General features: G+C 34.6%; 1 protein-coding gene across 10 annotated transcripts in view; it reads right to left on the bottom strand.

The window, feature by feature from the left end:
- Positions 1-17,544, bottom strand: part of LOC123557104 (uncharacterized) — a 37,855-nt gene extending 20,311 nt beyond the window's left edge. For 3 of the 10 annotated variants that reach the window (XM_053543469.1, XM_053543467.1, XM_053543466.1), the window contains exons 1-20: positions 17,401-17,539; positions 15,484-15,510; positions 14,896-15,108; positions 14,410-14,442; positions 13,953-14,159; positions 10,324-10,395; positions 9,832-9,864; positions 9,223-9,435; positions 7,306-7,344; positions 6,341-6,547; positions 6,116-6,172; positions 4,539-4,568; positions 3,939-4,151; positions 3,442-3,480; positions 3,101-3,172; positions 2,638-2,670; positions 2,024-2,236; positions 1,284-1,322; positions 731-937; positions 169-225 (exon numbers count right to left, since the gene is read on the bottom strand). In XM_053543469.1, the coding sequence (XP_053399444.1) occupies positions 169-225; positions 731-937; positions 1,284-1,322; positions 2,024-2,236; positions 2,638-2,670; positions 3,101-3,172; positions 3,442-3,480; positions 3,939-4,151; positions 4,539-4,568; positions 6,116-6,172; positions 6,341-6,547; positions 7,306-7,344; positions 9,223-9,435; positions 9,832-9,864; positions 10,324-10,395; positions 13,953-14,159; positions 14,410-14,442; positions 14,896-15,108; positions 15,484-15,510; positions 17,401-17,476 (2,080 nt within the window). In that variant the 5' untranslated portion in view covers positions 17,477-17,539. Of the gene's footprint in view, positions 1-168; positions 226-730; positions 938-1,283; positions 1,323-2,023; positions 2,237-2,637; positions 2,671-3,100; positions 3,173-3,441; positions 3,481-3,938; positions 4,152-4,538; positions 4,569-6,115; positions 6,173-6,340; positions 6,548-7,305; positions 7,345-9,222; positions 9,436-9,831; positions 9,865-10,323; positions 10,396-13,952; positions 14,160-14,409; positions 14,443-14,895; positions 15,109-15,483; positions 15,511-17,400 lie in introns of all 10 variants that reach the window. The other 7 variants (XR_008370991.1, XR_008370990.1, XM_053543464.1 and 4 more) reach the window with 7 other exon arrangements.
- Positions 17,545-22,404: the final 4,860 nt, after the last annotated feature.

Below are 22,404 nucleotides of genomic sequence, written 5' to 3'. Positions count from 1 at the left end.
CGCGGACGGACGTTGATGCCGGTTTGGGTAAGATAACAATCCATACTCTTTGTATGGTCGAAGTAAAATTTCCGAGTACAGTGTACTTCTCAGGTATGTTTTGTTTTAATTTCCTGATAACTTGTACAATTGTGGCGGCCATTCTATGTACATATATCACATACATACCTTGTGGAAAGACCAACTGTCGTAAAATCTCAAGTATTCGTTTCCTTTCTTGATAGCCTGTTAAAATATAAATGTATTTACTGAAAGCAAAATTAAATGGGAACACAACTTCAAACCGTGTATTTTAATATTAAACAATCTATCTGAAATATATTTTTTTCCATTCGATAAAATATTGCTGTAAATAGCATCTGATTGAAAGCAAGTTGCAGCGTAATTGCAGACTCTGATGTTATTGTTAATACATATTAATATTATCCTTTCTTGATAGCCTGTTAAAATATAAATGTATTTACTGAAAGCAAAATTAAATGGGAACACAACTTCAAACCGTGTATTTTAATATTAAACAATCTATCTGAAATATATTTTTTTTTCCATTCGATAAAATATTGCTGTAAATAGCATCTGATTGAAAGCAAGTTGCAGCGTAATTGCAGACTCTGATGTTATTGTTAATACATAATATTATACGATTTATTTGAGATATGTTTACTTGCATTCGATAACATAATACCAAACATAGCACGTGTTTAAAACCCAGAACGCATGATTTACTTACCATTGCATTCCACATTTGCAGCGTAATTGCAGACTCTGATATTTTTATCAAACAAAAGTCCTTCGGGACAATCATGCTCAACCCATTTATACGTGACGGAACCATCTTGTTCAGTAGACGCATGCGCACACTGACAGAACTTCTTGCACCCCGAGCTTCGTTTTGGCACAAGTCGGACATTTTCGTACATGTATTGTGTGCACGTACCTGCATATAAGAAGGAAATGTTTGTCATAGGTTTGTTTTATCTGCGTAAATGCTAATACAATTGTACAGTTAACAGTTCCATATTATTTCACTGCATGTAATTATTTTGTTCCCTTTGGAACAAGCAAGTTCTGCGAGGTACTTGTTTGGCATCAGATTAGAAGAAGTGACAATATACAAAATCATATAACAATGTGTAGCATTTTATCACAACGGCAAAATAAAAACTGCATTTGTTAATTTTAATGTAGGAATAACGCATGTATTTTTCGTGTTATAACATCTGCAGAATTCCGAAGGATTGGTTGGTACTCGAGCATAAATGAAGTCAAAATTTATATTTTACCATATTGAGTTGTACAGTCTTCGTTTTCCTCATCGGAATCTGAAATATTTAAATGCTGTTATTATTCCAGTGTGTATTCGATGATATTATTATTATACAAATATACGAATGGATATATAATTTAAAATACACTACGTTTAATAATATAAATGGGCTATGAATGTACATGTAAGGAAACAATTGTTGTTAAGAGAACGTATCATCATAAAACTATTTTAAGTTTACGTTATAAATAAAAATATTGCTATTCAACAACATCTAACCTAAAATATTATCTGCGCCTTTCTTTGCATTTTATGTTATTTATAGCTATAACCGGCGTCTGCATTAGAAGATTGAATGCCACTGTTCGGCGGAGTGGGTGGGGGCGGGGAGGGGTGGGGGCCTTTGTAATGCAAAATACAAAAGACACTCCAAAAACCTTCAATGGTACATAAGCCTTTGTAAATGTTCCATACACAGGGCGCATCGGAATGTTAGTGACTTTATTATGAGGGGTACGACCCTACGTTCGTACCAATTGACCATTCCGTCCGCTCTGCTGTGTCTCTCATACGTAGCAAACTAATAATGTATCTTATTTCAGTATGTGGACGTGGAGTCAATTAAGACGCCAACTAACTTCTGACGATCTCATTTATTTCTTTCTTAAGAATATTTGGGAATTCTCATTACATATAAGAAAATTTATACTTCAAAGAATATCAAATGAGGCTTTGTCAATATATTGCGACACCTACCAGGACATTGGACCTCATAATCATGGTTACAGACGGGTGTTGGTAGGCTCTCATCAAACAAAGTGGAAGGTGGGCATGTCTTTTTCACCCACTTATATGTCACAGATCCGTCGAGTTTGGTTGAAGCAGGTGCACACTGGTAGAAATTCTTACAACCAGAGCTTCTGAGTGCAACAAGTCTTACATTTTCATACTGATCCCTTGTACAAAAACCTAAAACAAGAAAAAAAATAAGCCAAGATAATTTTTGATAATAAATTCAGTTACTTTTGCTACAAGTTTTATTAAATGAAGTCATAGAAGCATAGCATGAGGCATAGCACGCACAAACATAAAATAATACTACCATAAGAATCGGTTTGATTGAGTCCGATTATGAAAGAAAATGAAACGTGCTGATTTAACTGAAAGGAGTGATAAGATTTAGGAGATATGCTGAATCACTTGAAATCTTATGCAATCACCTAAACCTGTGTTACATTCTTATAAATTTTTATCGTCCAAAGCACCCTTTTTAATATTGTACAAGATTAATATACACAACTGTGCCAACAGAAATCGATTAAAGTTTACCCACATAGAAGGCAAATAAAGAAATTACGAAGGCTGTTTACCATATTCCGCAAAACATTCGTTGCTTGCTTCGTCTGAAATGCAAGATTACCGAAAAGAGTTTAGACAGGACCTAGTGTCAAAATTTAATTTATAGTAATTTATCTGTCGGTGATATCAGCTTCAAGATAATTTTAACTACTCTCGAGTCCGTTTCCTGGAAAACCCAGTACTGGTGTCTTATGAGGTTTGGTAATGACCCCAGTGTGGCTCGAACCCAAGAACCCCGAGTTGAGCGTGCGACACCTAAACCATTATACTAACAGTGCCATAATATGAAGAATGACAAACAAAGTAAGATAAATTCAAAGTTGTCGTGGTTATCAAAATAGGTCAAAACACAAAGTAACTAACGAAATAGTAGTCACTAACGAAATAGATCATCATAAACCTTTTTCTTGATACAAAGCATAGTTCTAGGTATCACCGTCATTGGAAACTTCAACAATAACGAATAAAGATTACCTGTGGAAACTGGGGTTGTTTCCTGCTCCCAAGGCCGTAATGTAGTAGTTACCGCATTCTGCCCCGGATTTCCTATTAACAGAAATTTGCGAATTATGACGAAGTGGGCTTTGGACGCCTAGGATGATCAATATTTCAATAGGCTATCTAAAAATATTTTAATCATATCATGTGGGGTAAATATTATGTCCAGAATGGGGATAACGTCTGACTTATTATGCTACCACTTTGCTGTTGGGATGTCTTTTTCTGACCCCCGTTTCTCCGTCAAAGAAAATAAACTAAGAAGCAAAGATATCTCATTGTTACTTAATGACAACAGTAAAAAAATAGAGAAATACCGTGTTCCTTTGAGCACCCATCTTCAACGGCGATGACACCTGCAAATGTAAATTTTATATACCACTAAAATGCTTAAGCTAACAAGATGTACTTTATATATCGTTCTGAAAAGGCCGATTCGTGAGCAGCGAGCTAATTAAATGAAGGTGACCGACTTCTAGCCGACTGGCGCCTGGCATATTGATTAGGAGTTGGGAGGTAGTTGGTACGCACAATAAAGGTGTCATATTAGGCAAATTGGCTGATACTTCCAATAAGGGTTACACTGTATTAGCAAGACCTTTACCTTTACCTTTTTTATTCATGATTGTATCAATTAAAGAAAATATAATGGTTTTAACATCATGTTACGGTGAATATTCAACCTTAGATAATTTGTTTCTCCAATATTTACCTACTTAAAACCGTTCATACATGTATTTCTTACTTGCATTTAAACAGTTATTCGATGGATGAATAAAAATGTACTGGAAGATTAAAGCTAAAAGTCACTTACTCGGGCACCGAACCTTTGCTTCATGATTACAGACAGGCGTATCAAGGTCCTGATCGAATAATGTTTCCTCAGGACATGTCTGTTTTACCCATTTGTACGTCACGGAACCATCTAACTGGGTTGACGCATGCGTACACTGACAGAAGTTCTTACAACCAGAGCTCCTAAGCGCAAGAAGTCTTACGTTTTCATACTGGGACTGTGTACATGTACCTATAGAAAATATTGTTCTCAGCAAAAAAGTGGTCTTACTAAATTTAATATCTCAAGTTTTGCTATAAACTATGAATACACCTGCAACTTTCAAAGATGCACATTACTTGTCTAAACCATAAGAGATTACACTTGTATATCAGTTATATAAATATGGGCGTATCACTAACTTTTGAAAATATATATCTGGGGATCTGAAAATATTTCTTTACTAGAATATTAAAGTTTGAAGTGCTAATTTCGTTGCACGAAAACCAAATGCAGAAACGAAATGACAGTTTGTGGAAATTCACTTTAAAACTACACAGATGTATTGATTTTGACACAATGGGAATTTATGTGGTCTTATCATAAAGATCTTTGACAAAAAGCAATATAAATGCTTACCATATTCCTGGAAACAATCCTCATCTTCACCTGAAAGAATAAATTAATAAATAATTAATAAGATATATCTATGGTGTTTGCTTCAATTCTTTATTTGGTAAAATACAGGAACAATACATCTAACAGTATTTAGCTATATCGTCAGTTTCGTTTTTCACTGCAATAACGATTTCATTTTCAGAAATTTGGGTGCTTTTAAACCTTTTACGGGAGACATCCGTTTAGCTGTTATAGAAATAATGCATCCTTAGTATTTTCATATTTGCTTGCTTTGGCTTTTGAACTGTTACTAATGGCTGAAATATGACATTCAAGCTGAATGAAGAGAATACCATTATAGGGAGACAATCATACCATTAGAGCAAATGAAATCACAGAGCTGTACCCTGTGTTTTGTAAAGTATGAAAAAAATTAAACATGGGCTAAATGACAAAAGCAGTAGGCAACATAATTATGTTAATATATGTCGAGTTTCTACATCCAATTAAAACAAGAGCTGTTAGAAGACAGCGCGCTCGACTATTTCCATGCTGGATAGTGAAAATAAGCAGATATTAGACAATAGCTAAATCTGTCTCAATTGTATTTAGTAAACACAGAGATAGATAAGTGTATAAAAACAATAAGAAAGTATAACAGCGATATAAATCATGAGAAGTTAATGACAAAAAGTAATGCACTTTGTGCAGTGACATATGGGTAATAATGTGGAACAACTATTTTAAGTTTGCATACCGAGATAGAGCAAAATTTAAATGTGCATCGCATCTTCAACCTGAAACTTCAGCAAAAAGGGGTCATAACTCATATCATTTTGGTGCAATGCAATATGTCGTATGATTCGGGTAGAGATGTGAAAAAACAATTTCAAGTTAGAATACAATTTCTTCAGTAACTACGGAGATATGGTGGAAAATCATAGAATGAAGTGTATCAAAACTCTAACCTGAGATTTTGAGTTAAAAGGGGTATAATTCATAAAATACAAGGGCCAGATTTTTGACCCTTGTGTAAAATGATGTGGGTGATGATGCGGAACAATCGTTTTAAGTTTGATTAAAATCCCTTCTTTAATTACAGAGATAAAGTGAAATGTAACAAAATCAACCTAAATTTCTGTGTAAATGAGGCATAATTCATGAACATTTGGTGTCTGAGTTATGAAGCTAGTGTCATATCATGTGGGTGATGATGTGGAACAACTATTTAAAGAATCAAATCCATTTGGTTATAACTAATATACATTGAAAGTGTACTAAAATATTAACATGAAATCCTAAGTAAAAAGCGGGATAATTCATGAAATATTGGTGCGAGAGTAACGGCACTTCCGCCAGATGATGTGGGCGGTGATGGAAGTTCAGGTACATGTAGTTACAGAGATAAAGAGAAAGTACATCAAAACTTTAAGCACGCGGAAGGACGTTGGGATAGGTAGGATAACAATCCATATACTTTGTATGGTCGGAGTAAAGATAACCGAGTATAGTGTACTTCTCAGCCACGTTTTGTTTTAATTTCCTGATAACTTGTACAATTGTGGCGGCCGTTCTATGTACATATATTACATACATACCTTGTGGAGAGATCAACTGCCGTAAAATCTCAAGTATTCGTTTTCTTTCTTGATAGCCTGTTAGAATATAAATGTATTTACTGACAGTAAAAGTAAATGGGAACACAACATCAAACCGTGTATTTTGATATTAAACTATCTATCTGAAATATGTTTATTTGCGTTTCGATAACATAATACTATACATAGCATGTGTTTAAAACCCTGAACGCATGATGTACTTACCACTGCATTCCACATTTGCAGCGTAATTGCAGACTCTGATATTTTTATCAAACAAAAGTCCTTCGGGACAATCATGTTCAACCCATTTATACGTGACGGAACCATCTTGTTCAGTAGACGCATGCGCACACTGACAGAACTTCTTGCACCCTGAGCTTCGTTTTGGCACAAGTCGGACATTTTCGTACATGTATTGTGTGCACGTACCTGCACATAAGAAGAAAATATTTGTCAAAGCTTTGTTTAATCTGCGTAAATGCTAATAAAATTGTACAGTTAACAGTTCCATATTATTTCATTGTATGCAATTATTTTGTTCTCTTTGGAACAAGCATGTCCTGCGAGGTACTTGTTTGGCTTCAGATTAGAAGAAGTGACAACATACAAAATCATTTAACAAAGTGCAGCATTTTATCACAACGGCTAAATAAAAACTGATTACGCAGGTTTTTTTTTCGTGTTATAACATCTGCAGAATCCCGAGGGATTGGTTGGTACCCGATCCTGGTAGGGCGAGGGTATCAACGATTCCCGAGGGATTCTGAAGATGTTATAACACGAAAAGAACATGCGCTAACGCTATTCTAGCACAAAACGCTTAAAACCCATGTAAATGAATATAATGTCCCTCAACGTCATTAAATTTCAATGAAATGCGCGGTAAAGTCTACGTTGATTTTTCACGTTGACGTCATTTCCTTTTGAATTATCCGTTTTGGGGCCGTAATACGTTTACGCTTTGCCACGGAACGCGCATATATTAAAAGGTGTTATAACAGCACGTGAGCGCGAGAATCTGTCTGTTAACACACGTTTTCTCTCCTGTTAAAACACCCACAAAAAGAGACAATAACAGCAGTTTTATGCTAGAATTTGTCTTAGAAGATGAGGATTATTTTACGACATAACACTGAACAGATTTTAATAAGAAAACGGCATAAATGAAGTTGAAATTTATATTTTACCATATTGAGTTGTACAGTCTTCGTTTTCCTCATCGGAATCTGAAATATTTAAATGCTGTTATTATTCCAGTATGTAAACTGTGATATTATTCAAATATATAAAAGGTGATACTACTCAAATGTATAAACAGTGCTATTATACAAGTATATAAATGGATATATAATTTAAAATACACTACGTGTAGTATTTTATGATATAAAAGGGCTATGAATGTACATGTTAGTAAAACAATTGTTAGTAAGAGAACGTATCGTCATAAAACTATTTGAAGTTTACGTAATAAATGAAAATACTGCTTTTAAACAACATGTAACCTAAAATATTGTAACGGGAAAAACGACTGATACTCGGTCCTGTTCCTAACGTCCGTTCGGCTCCGACGGCAGACGGCAATTTCCGTATACTTACTGAGGGTCGAGCGGAATTTAATAAAGGGAGAAATAAATAAGCTATATGTTTAACGAATAAATATATTTAATTACAATAGCTAAAATTTAGTAAGGTTAGTAATATTAGTTTAAATGTTAATCTGATTTAATAGATCTAATCAAATGTTCTGGTAAAGTCTGTGTGATATCCGTATTTTATCTAAACTTATATTTACATTACTGCTGGTCGGCTCCTGTATGGTTCTCTGATCCTCCAGGGAAATGTTAATTATAATATTACGTTAGTATTGTTAACTTTATAATGATTTATTAAAGAAATTTGATGACTGTAATTTTGGGTGGTCCTGGCCGAAAATAGAAAGTGAAAAGCTGGCGTTCCGGGTGCGCATGCAGTTTTATATGTTCCGCGCCATAATACTTCGATTCCAAGGCTGAAAGCGGTAATTTAACCGTCCATCCAATCAGAATCCCGGATTCCACCGAAATGGCCATTTTCAACCAATCAGAAACTCTGCGGAATTTCCCTTTCTGTGTAACCATCCGCCACTCCAGATGAGCAAGAAATAGTCTTCCCTTGGGCTTACTATAATGTTCTTAATCTTACGCTGGGTAAAAAAGGGCTGCTACCATTTAAAAGTCACAATATAAACTATAAATGATCGGCGATACAGTATGGTAGAGTTTTTACCAATAACAGGAAATATGACGACAATGTTTACAAGTGAATGTGGCGCCGACAATCAAACAAAATGTGTCAGTTTTTCAAAGTAAATACTTGTGAGATTTCTGAATAACTGAATATTCTGAATCTTATTTAGGTAAGCAATGGATGCATTCATTTGTTTGTCATTGACATATAGTTTAGAAAGTTCAGTTATACATAAAACAGCTTTCGTTTTGGTGAAATGTCATACATTTTCACGACCCGGAAGAAGCTGCAATAATGAGGTTCTCGTATGAAACAATGAACGTCTATACGTTTTTGAATTATAAAATGTTGAATAATATACATGTATGAATGATTAGCTTAAACCTTGACAAATTAGTTGTCACAAGAGTACCTCATATTACACTATTATCTGCGCCTTTTTTTGCATTTCATGTTATTTATAGCTATAACCGGCGTCTCCATTAGAAGATTGAAGGTCTCTGTTCGGCGGGGTCGGGGGTGGGGGGGGGGGGGGGCGTTAATGCAAAATACAAAAGACACTCAAAAAGCCTTCAATGTTTCATTAGCCTTTGTAAATGTTCAATGCACAGGGCGCATCGGAATGTTAGTGACTTTATTATGAGGGCCACGATCCTACTTTCGTACCATTGGCCCACTCCGTCCGCTCTGCTGTGTCTCTTATACGTAACAAACTAATAATGTATCTTATTTCAGTATGTGGACGTGGAGTCAATTCAGACGCCAACTAACTCATTTAGTTCTTTTAAAGAATATTTGGGAATTCTCATTACATACAAAGAATATTTATACTTCAAAGAATATCAAATGAGGCATTGACAACATATTGCGACACCTACCAGGACATTGGACCTCATAATCATGGTTACAGACGGGTGTCGGAAGGCTCTCATCAAACAGTGTGTTTGATGGGCATGTCTTTTTCACCCACTTATATGTCACAGATCCGTCGAGTTCGGTTGAGGCAGGTGCACATTGGTAGAAATTCTTACAACCAGAGCTTCTGAGTGCAACAAGTCTTACATTTTCATACTGATCCCTTGTACAATAACCTAAAACAAGAAAAAAATAAGCCAAGGTAAATTTTGATAATCAATATAGTTACTTCTGCTACAAAATTTATTAAATGAAGTCATGGAAGCATAGCGTAAATCATCGCATTAACCCACATAAAATAATACTAGCATCAGAGTCGGTTTGGTTGAGTCCGATTATGAGAGGCAATGAAACGTGCAGATTTAACTGAAAGGAGTAATAACATTTAGGAGATAACCTGAAACACTTGATATCTTATGCAATCACTTAAACCTGTGTTACATTCTTAAAAGATTTTATCGTCTAAAGCATCCTTATATATGGTGCAAGATAATACACGACTGTACCAACAGAAATCGCTTTATGTTTTCTCACATTGAGGGCAAATAAAAAAAAGTACGAAGGCTGTTTACCATATTCCGCAAAACAATCTTTGCTTGCTTCATCTGAAATGCAAGATTGTCGAAAAGAGTTTGGATAGCACAAAGTGTCAAGGTTTAGTTCATAGTAATTTATCTTCCGGTGATAAAAGCTTCAAACTTATCTTAACCACTCTCGAGTCCGTTTCCTGTAAAAGCCAGTACTGGTGTCTTATGAGGTTTTGTCGTGACCCGAGTGTGGCTCGAACCCAAGATCCCCGGCTTGAGCGACCGACAACTGAACCATTAGACTAACAGTGTTATAAAATGAAGAATGAAAAACAAAGTAAGGAAAATCCACTGTTATCGAGGTTATCAAAGTACGTCAAAATACGAAGCAACTTACGATATAGTAGTAACTAACGAAATAGATCATCATAAATTTTTTTCTTAAATATAAAGCATATGGTTCTATGTACGACCGTCATTGAAAACTGCAACAATAACGAACAATCGGTAATGAAATACTTCTGTTGTAAAGATTACCTGCGACAATTGGGGTTGTTTCATGCACCCAAGGTCGTGATGTAGTAGTTAACGCATTCTGCCCCGGATTCCCTATTTAATAGACATTTGCGAATTAAGACAAAGTGGACTGTGGACGCCTAGGACGATCAATATTTCAAGAGACTATCTCAACATGATTTAATTAGGAACAAAATGTCCATAATAGTAATAATGTCTGACTTATTATACTATGACTTTGCTGTGAGGGATATATTTGTCTGTCCGTCCGTCCGTCCGTTTTTTCGTCAGAGAAAATACCCATATCGCCAAAACTATCTGACTTACTGTCTTTACACTTTATTGAAATGTTTTTCATCATTAGGAGTTTTGAATGTTAAACAAAGTAGTCAGAGTGAGCTAGTGTGATCGTACTGTGTCCGTTGTCGGCCGCCGTCGTCCAACTTAAATAATTTTGCTTTGAACACTCTAGAAATCACAGCTCTAGACAAATTGTATCGTGACTTTGTCAGAATGTTGTTTTTGTCACAAGCGGTCGGAGGAGTGTGAAAGTGAATCAAAAAAGGCCACTGAGTCTCTAGAAGGGTAACAAAGTGTTTCTACGATTTAACATAGTGACCTAATTTTAATCCCAGATAACGCAGTATTTAATATGATAAAGACTCCATAAAGACACATATTTTGACTAACTTGCATATAGATCAAATAGAAAATATTGCCTCTATGGTGGTAAAAATGTTTTCCTATAATTTAACCTAATGACATATTTAATGACCAAAGATTGTCGAGTTTTATATTGGACCAAGATTTTAGTGAAATACACACTTTTTGGCCAAACTTTATGTTGATCGGGTAGAAAATAGACATTAAGTGTGTTAAGAATATATTTCTATTTCTATGATATGACCTAATGAACTAGCTTTACAACTTTAAATTTGTTCAACAATTTATAAAGAGAAATGTTCTGACTAATTTGGTGAAGAAAATATTTCATCTGAAGTGTTAAGAATGTTTTTCTATGACTTAACTTACTGACCAATCATTTAAAGCCAGATGATTAAGTTTCAAACTTTACCTAGATTTGATTAAGACAAACATTTTGCCTATGTTTCATAAAGAACAGGTACACAATTTAGTCTCTAAAGTGTTAACAAGCTTTCTCAATTATTTGGCCAAGTGACCTAGGTTTTGGCCAAGTTTTAAAGTTAACATTATGAAGGCAAACATTTTGACCCGGATTTTATAAGATCCAGTAGAAAATATTTTCTTTAGACTCTGAACACTTTTTTTCTTCTATGATACAAACTGCTGACCTAGTTGTTGATTCCAGATGATCCAGTTTCAAACTAGATCTATATTTTATAAATTCAAATATTCTAACAAGGTTTTAGAAAGGTTGAATACAAAGCATGGCCTCTATTGTGTGTGTTTTATAACTTAACCTGGTGACATGAAATATTTGACCCTAGATAATTCAGATTCAAACTTGATGTAGATTTTATAAAAAAAACCCATTTTGATCATGTCTTGTAAATAATGAATCTAGAATGGTTTTCGATTTGACGTTTGAGTTTGATCCATGACAAGATGATTCAGCTTCAAAATCATTTGTCGAGAGTTTTATAACACAATCATTCTACCTTAGTTACATAACGACTTGTAATATTTGTAACCTCTAGAGTGTTAACAGTGAAATTGTGAAGGACGGCGGACACACTGTTACCACAAAAAGTTACCTTGAGTACTTAAATTTGTACTCAGACGTACTTTAAATCGGATGCGCAACTCGTTAGTAATAGTTATTGTTCGAGGAGTAGGTCGGCATGGTGTTTATAGAGCTGTGAAGGATTTGTAAACCAAGCGATGCAGACATATAAACACAATGCGGACCTATTTCAAGTACGATAAATGACTTGCCTACATTCTCCATTGGTTTCGGGATTGTAAAACGTTCGTTTTATCATATGTGTTTGAAAAAATGCCCAATTTGGTACGCAACTGTAAATAAATTTGTATACAACGAGGACACGACATTTATACTGCATAAAAACCCCGTGCACATCTGGTAAACATTGAGATGATTATAGATTTTTTTCTTATATCGGCAATTTATGTCGTTTCTGTTGTTAAAACAAATACTTGTATAGTATCAATTCGTCAGGATTTGATTCTGGTGGCGTTATTTGGCAGTTTTTTTCATATCTTCTAAGGAACGGTAAGTTTATTTAATATGTTCTTAGTTCCTTATAAGCATTTCTGTAAAGCAAACTGATTTATATAATTAATTGATATAACAAGCATTGAAAGTCACTAGTTTACTTTTTAGTTTTATAAAAAATACATTGTTTCAACTTTATTCATTAGTATACTATTAAATTGCTTATTTTGTAATAATCCTGAACATGTGAACAATAGAATCATGTAATGGTTTGAAAAGGCAAATTTCTATAACACAATTATAATGTTTGATAAAGTTGTGGTTGAGAAAATTACCAAAGTTGCAAAGCAAAAAAACTTTTTAATACATTTTGAAAAGATTTATAACTCTGCAGACGTATTTTTTCGCATAATGATTAGTACGTTATTTTCAGTTTTCATAGATATATCTTACAATTGCCACAAGGTTGTATAAAATAAATTTCAATTGAATTCAAATAATAACATCAAATTCAATCCTCAAAGTAATGCCTAGGTATGAAATCGGCATGAAGTCTTAAGATAAACCAGATGAGATAAATGAGATAATTTCGTTCTTTCTTTATACATATAACAGGTGATTGCACATTTTTCAATGGCACAATAATAGGTAACTAAATTACATGTATTATATTTCAGAAGACCTTAAACTGCATTCTTAATGATTACCAAACGAAGATTTCGGTATTATACTAGGTCTTAAATATCGATTGGATATATTTTGGCAATCACGCTATGTTTTTAAAATCCGTTTTATAATAAGTTTACATTTTATCGCATAGTCAGTCTTTAAACAAATTTCTAGTCTTTTATTTATAGCAGACTTTTGTAAAACAAACAGCAGTCTTATTTACCTGGTAACAGGTTAAGTACAACTTTCTCGTGCTTCTACAATATTGTGAACAACAGAAGAAGGACAGGTTTGGTAATTTTTATATATCGCTTGGGAGGTCTATACGTTATGACCTCTTTCCTAACAAAGTAGCAGGTAGGTAATGCTGAATAACATTCCTGTACAATTTAATCAAGGTCGTTCAATACTTTTCGCGATATGTGTAACACAAATGTTCTCTAACGGACAGACAGACAGACGTATAGAAAAGCGAAATCTAAAAAAAAACCTTATGACCGTTATAGCATGTTTTTATACTGCACATAATATAATCAAATTATATTGAGATGCCCCACATGAAACAATGGATCGTCCTATGTGTTCACACTTAACTTCGTCTTAATTCGCAAATGTCTAATATCACAGTAATTTGCATTCTGTTACATGTCAAGGTTATAGATAAAGCGTTTAAAACATTCACATATACAGTAATAGTAACAAATATCATATTCAGAAAACACAGTCTTACTTTATACACAAATTTGAAGTATTATTTTAGATTAGAGGTTTGAAAACCTGAGTAATCATAGACTGGGAAACTAAAGAGAAATACTCTATTTACCATCGCATTGGACACGATCAGCAAAGTTACAGACTCGAATGCTGCTATCAAACAGCGTCTGAGCAGGACATGTGTGCTCAGTCCACTGATACGTTACAGACCCATCCAACTCTGTTGACGCATGCGCGCACTGACAAAACTTCTTACAGCCAGAGCTTGTCAGTGCAACTAAGCGAACGTTCTCGTACATGAACCGGGTGCAAGCACCTACAATGAGAAATATATATGGCTTAAAAGAAATAAAATACAAATTATAATGAAAAGGAACTATCGCTTTGAACCTTTTCATTTTCAAATGTTAGATAAAAAATGGAGGGCATGTGGATACTCGTACTTCAGTTAAGAAAAGGCCTAAAGTTTTCAATTTGTTAATACAATTATATTATTTGTAATTTACTTACACGCAATAGTCTATTTTACATTTCAGATAAGGGTGTTTTATATATTACTGTTTTACCATGTTCACTTCTGCAATCCTCACCATCAACGTCTGAAGTGTATAAAAGAAATGTGTTTCAAATAGTATTCAAGTACATGTATATGCAATTCGAAAAAAAAAAACGCGAAGAGATCTAAACATATCAATATTATCCAGGTCAAACGAAGGCAACCAATGTCCGTTTGGTGCATGAACATTACCGTTCATGAAATGTGTGGCCATACTGTGTTTAATTCAATGAAATTAATTATTTTAATTCAACCTATACTAAGCTATTCATTGGTTTCACTTAAAGAAGGAATCTCTAAGAGCTGTGTCGAAAAAAATTGCTTGTTTGATTTGGATTTTTACTTTTACTTGAGGGAGGGTCTTCCTTGTTACATATATTAAGAAAGGCCAAACTGTTCGCTTTTAGGAAATCAATTTTAAGATTTTGCATCTAAAAAGTATCAAGACGCAGATAAATGATAAAGATACGAGGATAAAAAGTAAAACTGTTCGTACCATGGCATTGCACATATTTCGCGTGATTACACACCGGTGCAGGAAGACTGTCATCAAACAAGGTGGTCGGTGGACATGTGTGTTGCACCCACTTATAGGTTACACTGCCATCTAGTTCAGTAGACGCATGCGCACACTGGCAAAACCTCTGACAACCGGAGCTTCTTAACGCGACAAGTCGAGTGTTTTCGTAGACATGTCGTGTACACGTACCTGATTATACAACATATAATATTTTTATATACTTATTGTCTCCTCATCTAAGTTTCTACTTGGCTGACATTAACTTCCCTAGACTACTAATTAGAGGCTTTTTTTCACAAAATTATTAATTCTAATAATATGGACTAGTAATACTGCGCATACATCAAATACCAGTTATCACTTGAATACACATTTAACATTTAGTCATAAAGTGTGAGCTAGACCGTGTGGTTTCAATAAAATGTCTCTCGTGCAAACATTTGGTCTTACTGATCATTAGAACTTTTATCATAAATTTCTGTCTCATATTAAGACAAAAACACATGTTACAAAATAGTCTATAACACAAAAATAAAGATACTTGTAATAGTGATTTATAAATACCATGCTCCCTTCTACATGCTATATCCTCTGAAATGGAAAAAAAAAATCATAACTGTTACATAAATGAGCCGTGCCATGAGAAAACCAACATAGTGGGTGTGCGACCAGCATGGATCCAGACCAGCCTGCGCATCCGCGCAGTCTGGTCAGGATCCATGCTGTTCGCTAACAGTTTCTCTGATTACAATAGGCTTTGAAAGCGAACAGAATGGATCCTGACCAGACTGCGCGGATGCGCAGGCTGGTCTGGATCCATGCTGGTCGGAAAGCCACTATGTTGGTTTTCTAATGGCACGGCTCAAATATTCTGTTATTTCAATTAGAACATACTGAACAAGCAATATACTAAGACGTCTGTCTCCAAAATTTCTTAACTAAAGATTACATGAACAAATATGAAAATAAAGTAAGTATATGGTACTTTTGTGAAATAACGACTTGGCTCATTGAAGATGTAAGATCAAGCTTGAACTTGCGCTTTTCAATGATTCCATTTCTGCTTGTCAATTATTTCAGTTGAAATTAAAATATGATAAATGAAAACGATTTTTGTGTGTGCAAAATTCTTCAATAAATAAACGCCATCCTGTGATATAAATTTACAATAAAATAACCGATGTGCTATGAATTTGTGTTTTCTTATTTACATTACATGGCAACAATTTTAAATCATTATTAGGTTACGATTCGCAATTATGCTAAGGTAAGGTTATGACCTTAAAATATTAGATACTACCAAAAATTAAATTTGCAACCGATGTTAGTGCAACCGATTTTAGGTACTAGCTTAATTCATTCAAATGAACCATTTAGATACAGGAAATTTGAAATCTAGACACTAGGAAAAAATAAAATATTTACGTGAACGACAGATAAAAAGCAACGACAAATGACTTCCCCACGTACCCCGAAAAACAGAACAACCTGCAAACTACTTTGCTATATAATGTCGAAAAGGTGTGTGACTTTTCAAGGATTAACTTTACGTGTCTGTTATGCGTATGAAACATCAAGTAGAGCGCCCGCTTTAAGTGCGGGGTTCGTGGGGGTGGGGGATGGGGCAGCATGGTTGCTGCGCTCCCTTGCCGCGTCACACCAAAGACGTGAGAAAATGGTACTATTGGCTCCCTTGCTTGCCGCTGAGGGTTAGGGTTGAAAAAGCCCGATTGTATAATGTGATTGGGTGGGGTATCATGTCACGTGTGCACGGCGTGGCATTACAGTGAGACAGCATTATAAAGAGTGTCATTGTGCTAACTGCTACAAGTATACAACTGAAAAACTGTTGAAAATATGTTAGCCCCGAAAAACACACTCATGAAACATCAACTCCTACAAAACATTGTATGTAACAGTCCTGTCTTTTAAAGGCTTTTTTGTTAAGTTGGCAGACTGTAGTATGTGTACTTAAAGCTACACCCCCGTAATTTGGGTGAAATTTTCAACGTGTTCATTTCCACCAAGTTGGCATAGAATGTATATATGACACTGAGAAAAAGATAAAGTGGGTAAAAAAGGTAGATATTGGTAGAAATGCAAGACGAATGTGAATTTTCTGTATTACATGTATTTCAAAAGCTTTGCAACAATTTACTACCTTCTGCATAATATTATGGTTATTTATAGGAAAATCTTGCAAAAAATCTTATGTCAATAAGTTTGTACCACTAATCACTTTCAGAGTATTCACGTTTTATTAATTTTTGAGAAAAAAACTTTCTTTTTTCCGCCTACAATGTGTGGGTTATTCCTTGTTACTACAGATTTCCTTTTTAAATGATATGTCTCATAAAAAAAAAAATCAAAAATCTTTTGTATTGATGCTATATTTGTTTTTATTTTCATGTGTACAAAAATGAAAAAGTTAATTAATCGTTTTAAAATAACTAACTATATGGAAGGGAAAAGTGTCCGTACCTTCGTTCTGTTGTCCATATATAAAACTGAATGATAAAACTAAACAAACTAAACACAAAATTATGCAACTTGCCATTTTGAACACCTTTAACTCTAGATCTTCAGTTGGTAATGACGGGTTATTGATAATGTAATTTTATATGAACTAATAGGGTATGTCACCTGAGTTACGGACAAAGCATTGAATACCGTATAGTATTTCACCAGAAGTAAAATTGAAAATATGTGAGCCGCGCCATGAGAAAACCAACATAGTGCGTTTGCGACCAGCATGGATCCAGACCAGATTGAGGATCAATGCTGTTCGCTAATGGAGTCTCTAATTACAATCGGCTTTGAAAGCGAACAACATTGATCTTGGATGCGTTGGATGGTCAGGATCCATGCTGGTCGCAAACGCACTATGTTGGTTTTCTCATGGTGGGGCTCAATTATGTGTATGACAGAAAATGCTTAATGCGAGTTTCATTCGATATTATGCTTTTATATATATTGAATGAATGTTATAGGGTTTAAACTATGGATGAAATTTATCTACAGTAATAGTGAACAAATGATCATTATTTTACAGACATTACGCGTATCGTTCATTACAATAGTACTGTTGTTGGGGGTGGGGGGATTATACTTCTTAGTTTGAGAATGGTAAATTCGGCATAATGACGTGTATTTGAAGCAAAAATCTTATTCTTTCGTAAACTTTTTATACAAAATGTATTATATTACCAGAGGCATGCGCATAATATTGCACGTGCAATATGTAGTACAGTGATCCGTGTTATAACTGAAACCGATACATTGCATAGGGAAAGCATCCCGGTAAAGGAGAGCGACGTCTTCATTAAAGGTATTTCCCTAATATCAATTTTCAACTAAAAATAGTATTCTGCAAAATGTTTCTTTTAATTATTTCGCCATCGTGATCTTGCGCTTCTAGCTTCATGCATCGCTTTCTCTAGCGATATGCAAAGGGCGTATGATAACGATATGGCAAACATGAAATCGTGGAAGTTTAGGAATTTCGCGCTTCGCCATCGCGATCTCGCGCTGAGATTACATTGTATGTCATTTGCCAATGATGGAGAAGCGTGAAACGCGAAATCACGATGGTGAAGCGCAAGATCACGATGGTGAAGTGTGAAATTACGAATATTTAGTGAATTCGTGCTTCACTACCGTGATCTAATGTTTACCCATCGTGATTTCTCGCTTCGCGTGAGGTCAGGATGGCGAAGCGCTAGATCGTAAAATTTTATTAATATTGCGCTTCGCCATCTTGATCTCGATGCGGATGTTTGCGAAGCGCAAAATAACGACAGCAAAGCATGACATCATGATGGAGAAGTGCAAAATTAAGAAAATTCCGTGTTTTTGCGCTCGAGATCTCGTGCTTCACTAGAATATGTTCGCGTTTTGCCACCGTGATCCCAAGCTTTACGTATTGCCTGCATATGATGGAGAAGCACAAAACGCAAAACTACGAAGCTCAAATCACAATTATGGCGAAAAAAATCCCCACAATTTCGCGCTTCGACATGACTGTGATCTCGTGCTTCGCCGTCTTGATCTCACGCTAGCGAAAATAATGTATACAATGAATTCTACAAATATAACAAACACAAAAGGAAAGGCACATTTCAATTTCCCAATGTTAAAATACATTGAAATAATGTATAACAAGCTACATGTCATCTTCACAAGTTTTCTACAAGGCTAAAATATTAGCATTGGGTAGATATTGTACCAACAATATTGAATCATAAAACAAAATAATATTAAAAACATAGCGTGATTGTTGATACATCTCAACAACATCTAAAACCAAGTATTACAATGAAATCTTAATTTGATAATTTTTAATAATGTTGTTTAAGGTCTTCTGAAATATAATAATACATATAATTTAGCTATCTAGAGCTATTAGGCTATTGAAAAATATGTAATCATCAATAAGAAAGAACATATTTATCTCACAGTCAATTAGTTGTCAAATATAATAGGTCACACCTGGGCAATACGCATAGGATATGATTAGGTGCAATTATTGGATTTTTATTGAATTTTATTTTCTACAACATTCACACTGTGACCATGGAATAATTGGAAAATATATACATTTAACTTAAGTACAACTATAAATATATCTATGATATCTGAAAATACCGTAATAATTATTATGCGTGACAAATTACCTCTGCAGTGTTATAAAAAATGTCCTATTCAAACGCTTTAAGGCTTGAAAGTGTAATTTTGACGATTTCTAAACCAATATTTTATCAACTGTTGACATCATGTTATAATTTTGTTGTAGAAATTTGTCTTTTTAACGCTTTTAGCACAGACGGTTTATGATTGTAATATTTCACATGTCAGGATTATTACAAAATAAGCATTCAAATAGCAGGGTAATGAAATAAATTGCAAAACTGTACAATGTGAGCTCGAAACAACGAAACAAGGAGACTGCGATGTTCAAAAAACGAAACCTCGATGATGAAAACACAAAATCTACGGTGGTGAAACGTCGAAACAACGAAACTACGATGGTGAAAAGTCGAAATTATTTCGTACACGATGTCGAAACAACGAAACTACGATGGTGAAAAGTCGAAATTATTTCGTACTTTCACCATCGTGGTTTCGCTGTTTTGACTTTTCAACATCGTACTTTCGACTTTTTACCATCGTAGTTTGGAGTTTCCACCATCGTAGTTTCGACTTTTCGCCATCTCAGTTTCGACTTTTCACCGTCGTACTTCCGACTTTTCATCATCGTAGTTTTGATTTTCGTCACCGTAGTATCGCCTTCCTGATGCCCATGCGCACAGGTCTGTTAACCGTTAAACGATGTTGAACGTAATCAGATTAGTATGAATATGAAGGATTTGTTTGTACATTATGTATAGATATACAATTGTTTAGGTAGATATTTCGATCTTCATAAATTGGAGACTGAATGGAACTATAAAATATATGTATCTAAAGTCACATTTGCGAATCCACATTATACATACAGTGCTAATCAGTGTTTTATCTCTCAATGTATATAATAAAAGTAAAATAAGTTATAAAACACAAATAAGCAATGTTTTTGCAAGAACTTGTACATAACTGTAGTATAATAATAATTACTACCATAATAATACACCTTCGGACCTCTATGGATATTATGAAAGATTTTAATCTTTCTTTCTCAGTCTATGGATCTTACCCTTTAAAGTCACTGGCCTCCAGATTGTACAACAAAAACAAAAAAAAGAGAACAATATTTAGGTATCAGGAAATCAGTGCTATATTTCATAAGAAAGCTTTGAAACTTTATTGCTGACAGACTATATGTTTGTAACGCTTTACTTGAGGTAAACTGCCTCCGTGATGTATTGGTCAATGCAGCTGGAAAGTTTTTATTGCTGCGGCGGCCCGGGTTCGATTACCGACTCGGGCATCTTTTTTTTTTTTGATTTGACATTCTTAAGATAGTTTGGAAACTAAAGCTCATGTTCTAATGTTCATAATATGACCAAACCTCAGTCTTAAAGAAAGACCCTTTTTAGCCAAAATCTAGAGGCCAGTGCCTTTAAATGTAGAAAAAAAAGAACTATTTGCTTTTTGGGAATTTGGACCTATTCATACCAAATGAACTACAGAAATGCACTGCTTATACACGTGTTTAAAGGTCAGTTTGGTGTTGGCCCTTCACAAAAAATTTTAGGAGGAGCTTTCTTAAAATAAGTGAATGTGAGTCTGGTCAAGAAACGATCAGTTTGATCAGTTCAGGTGATTCCGCTTACTGACCCTGAAAAAAAATACTAACAGGGTGTAGATAATCATAGACAAGTTACACATGTATAAAATCAAGGTCAGGGTGGAGTATTTACTGCTGCAATTTAGTTGATGGAAGAAAAATGGAATGCACATAGTATTTCGTGGAATGTGTTAATCTAAAACTAAATTACAACTGAATTCTACATAAGCACTATTAAATCCTGAAGACTTTTAAGTTATTGCTAAGAATCATTTTGCAGGATGTATTTACATTATTTTATTGAGAACATAATTGTGACAGAAATTTCATTCAAACGAAATATCTACCTACACAATTGTATGTTTATACATGTACAAAAACAATCTTCAGACGACATGATCACGTTTTACCCCGTGTAATGGTAAACAGACATGTGGGCATGTGCAATCAGAAGGCGATACTAGGATGTTGAAAAGTCAAATTACAATGGTGAACAGTCGAAAGTACGATGGTGCAAAGTCAAAACTACGATGGTGAAAATTTGAAAGTACGATGGTAATAACTCGGAACTACTGTGGTGAAAATTCGTAACAACGAAAAGTACGATTGTGAAAAGTCGAAAGAACGACGGTGAAAGTACGAAATAATTTGGACTTTTCACCATTGTAGTTTCGTGTATTCATCATCGTAGTTTCGACTTTTCACTATCGTAGTTTCGTTATTTCGACTTTTCAACATTGCAGTATCGTTGTTTTGAGCTCAAAATATGCGGCGATGGCTCTAACGGGACATTATATCTACAGCCAGCTTTGAATCAATTGTGTAAGTCGGTCATTTGCAGAGAACGGATCACTACTAGTAAGGAAGTAAGGTAGCTGACCACCGTATATAACTGACATTGAAAATTGCGTAGAGACCGAGGTAGAACAGAACTAAAATAATTAACAGAATTTAACTTATTATAATAAATAAACCGCTGAAACAAATGTGATATATACTGTATAGTACAGATACTGGATTGAAACTGGATAGATGTTTTAACATTTAGGGTGATATTCCTGCATCTGGGACAATAATTCGAATAGTCGAACATTGGCTGTCTTATGAACAGCTCTTGTTAAAATTATATTCAGGTAGGCATGTTATATTTTCGTATTCGTTTTTATAATACGAACAATTCATAGGCCCACCCGGATACGCACGAGAGAATGTTAAGCTGGGTATGAAAAAGGCTAAGATATTCTACCTTTTTCCCTCTT

This window comes from Mercenaria mercenaria, chromosome 5 (assembly GCF_021730395.1).
Source record: "Mercenaria mercenaria strain notata chromosome 5, MADL_Memer_1, whole genome shotgun sequence".
Taxonomy (NCBI): domain Eukaryota; kingdom Metazoa; phylum Mollusca; class Bivalvia; order Venerida; family Veneridae; genus Mercenaria; species Mercenaria mercenaria.
Note: the sequence above shows the minus strand (reverse complement) of the source record. Positions and strands in the feature narration are given on the sequence as shown.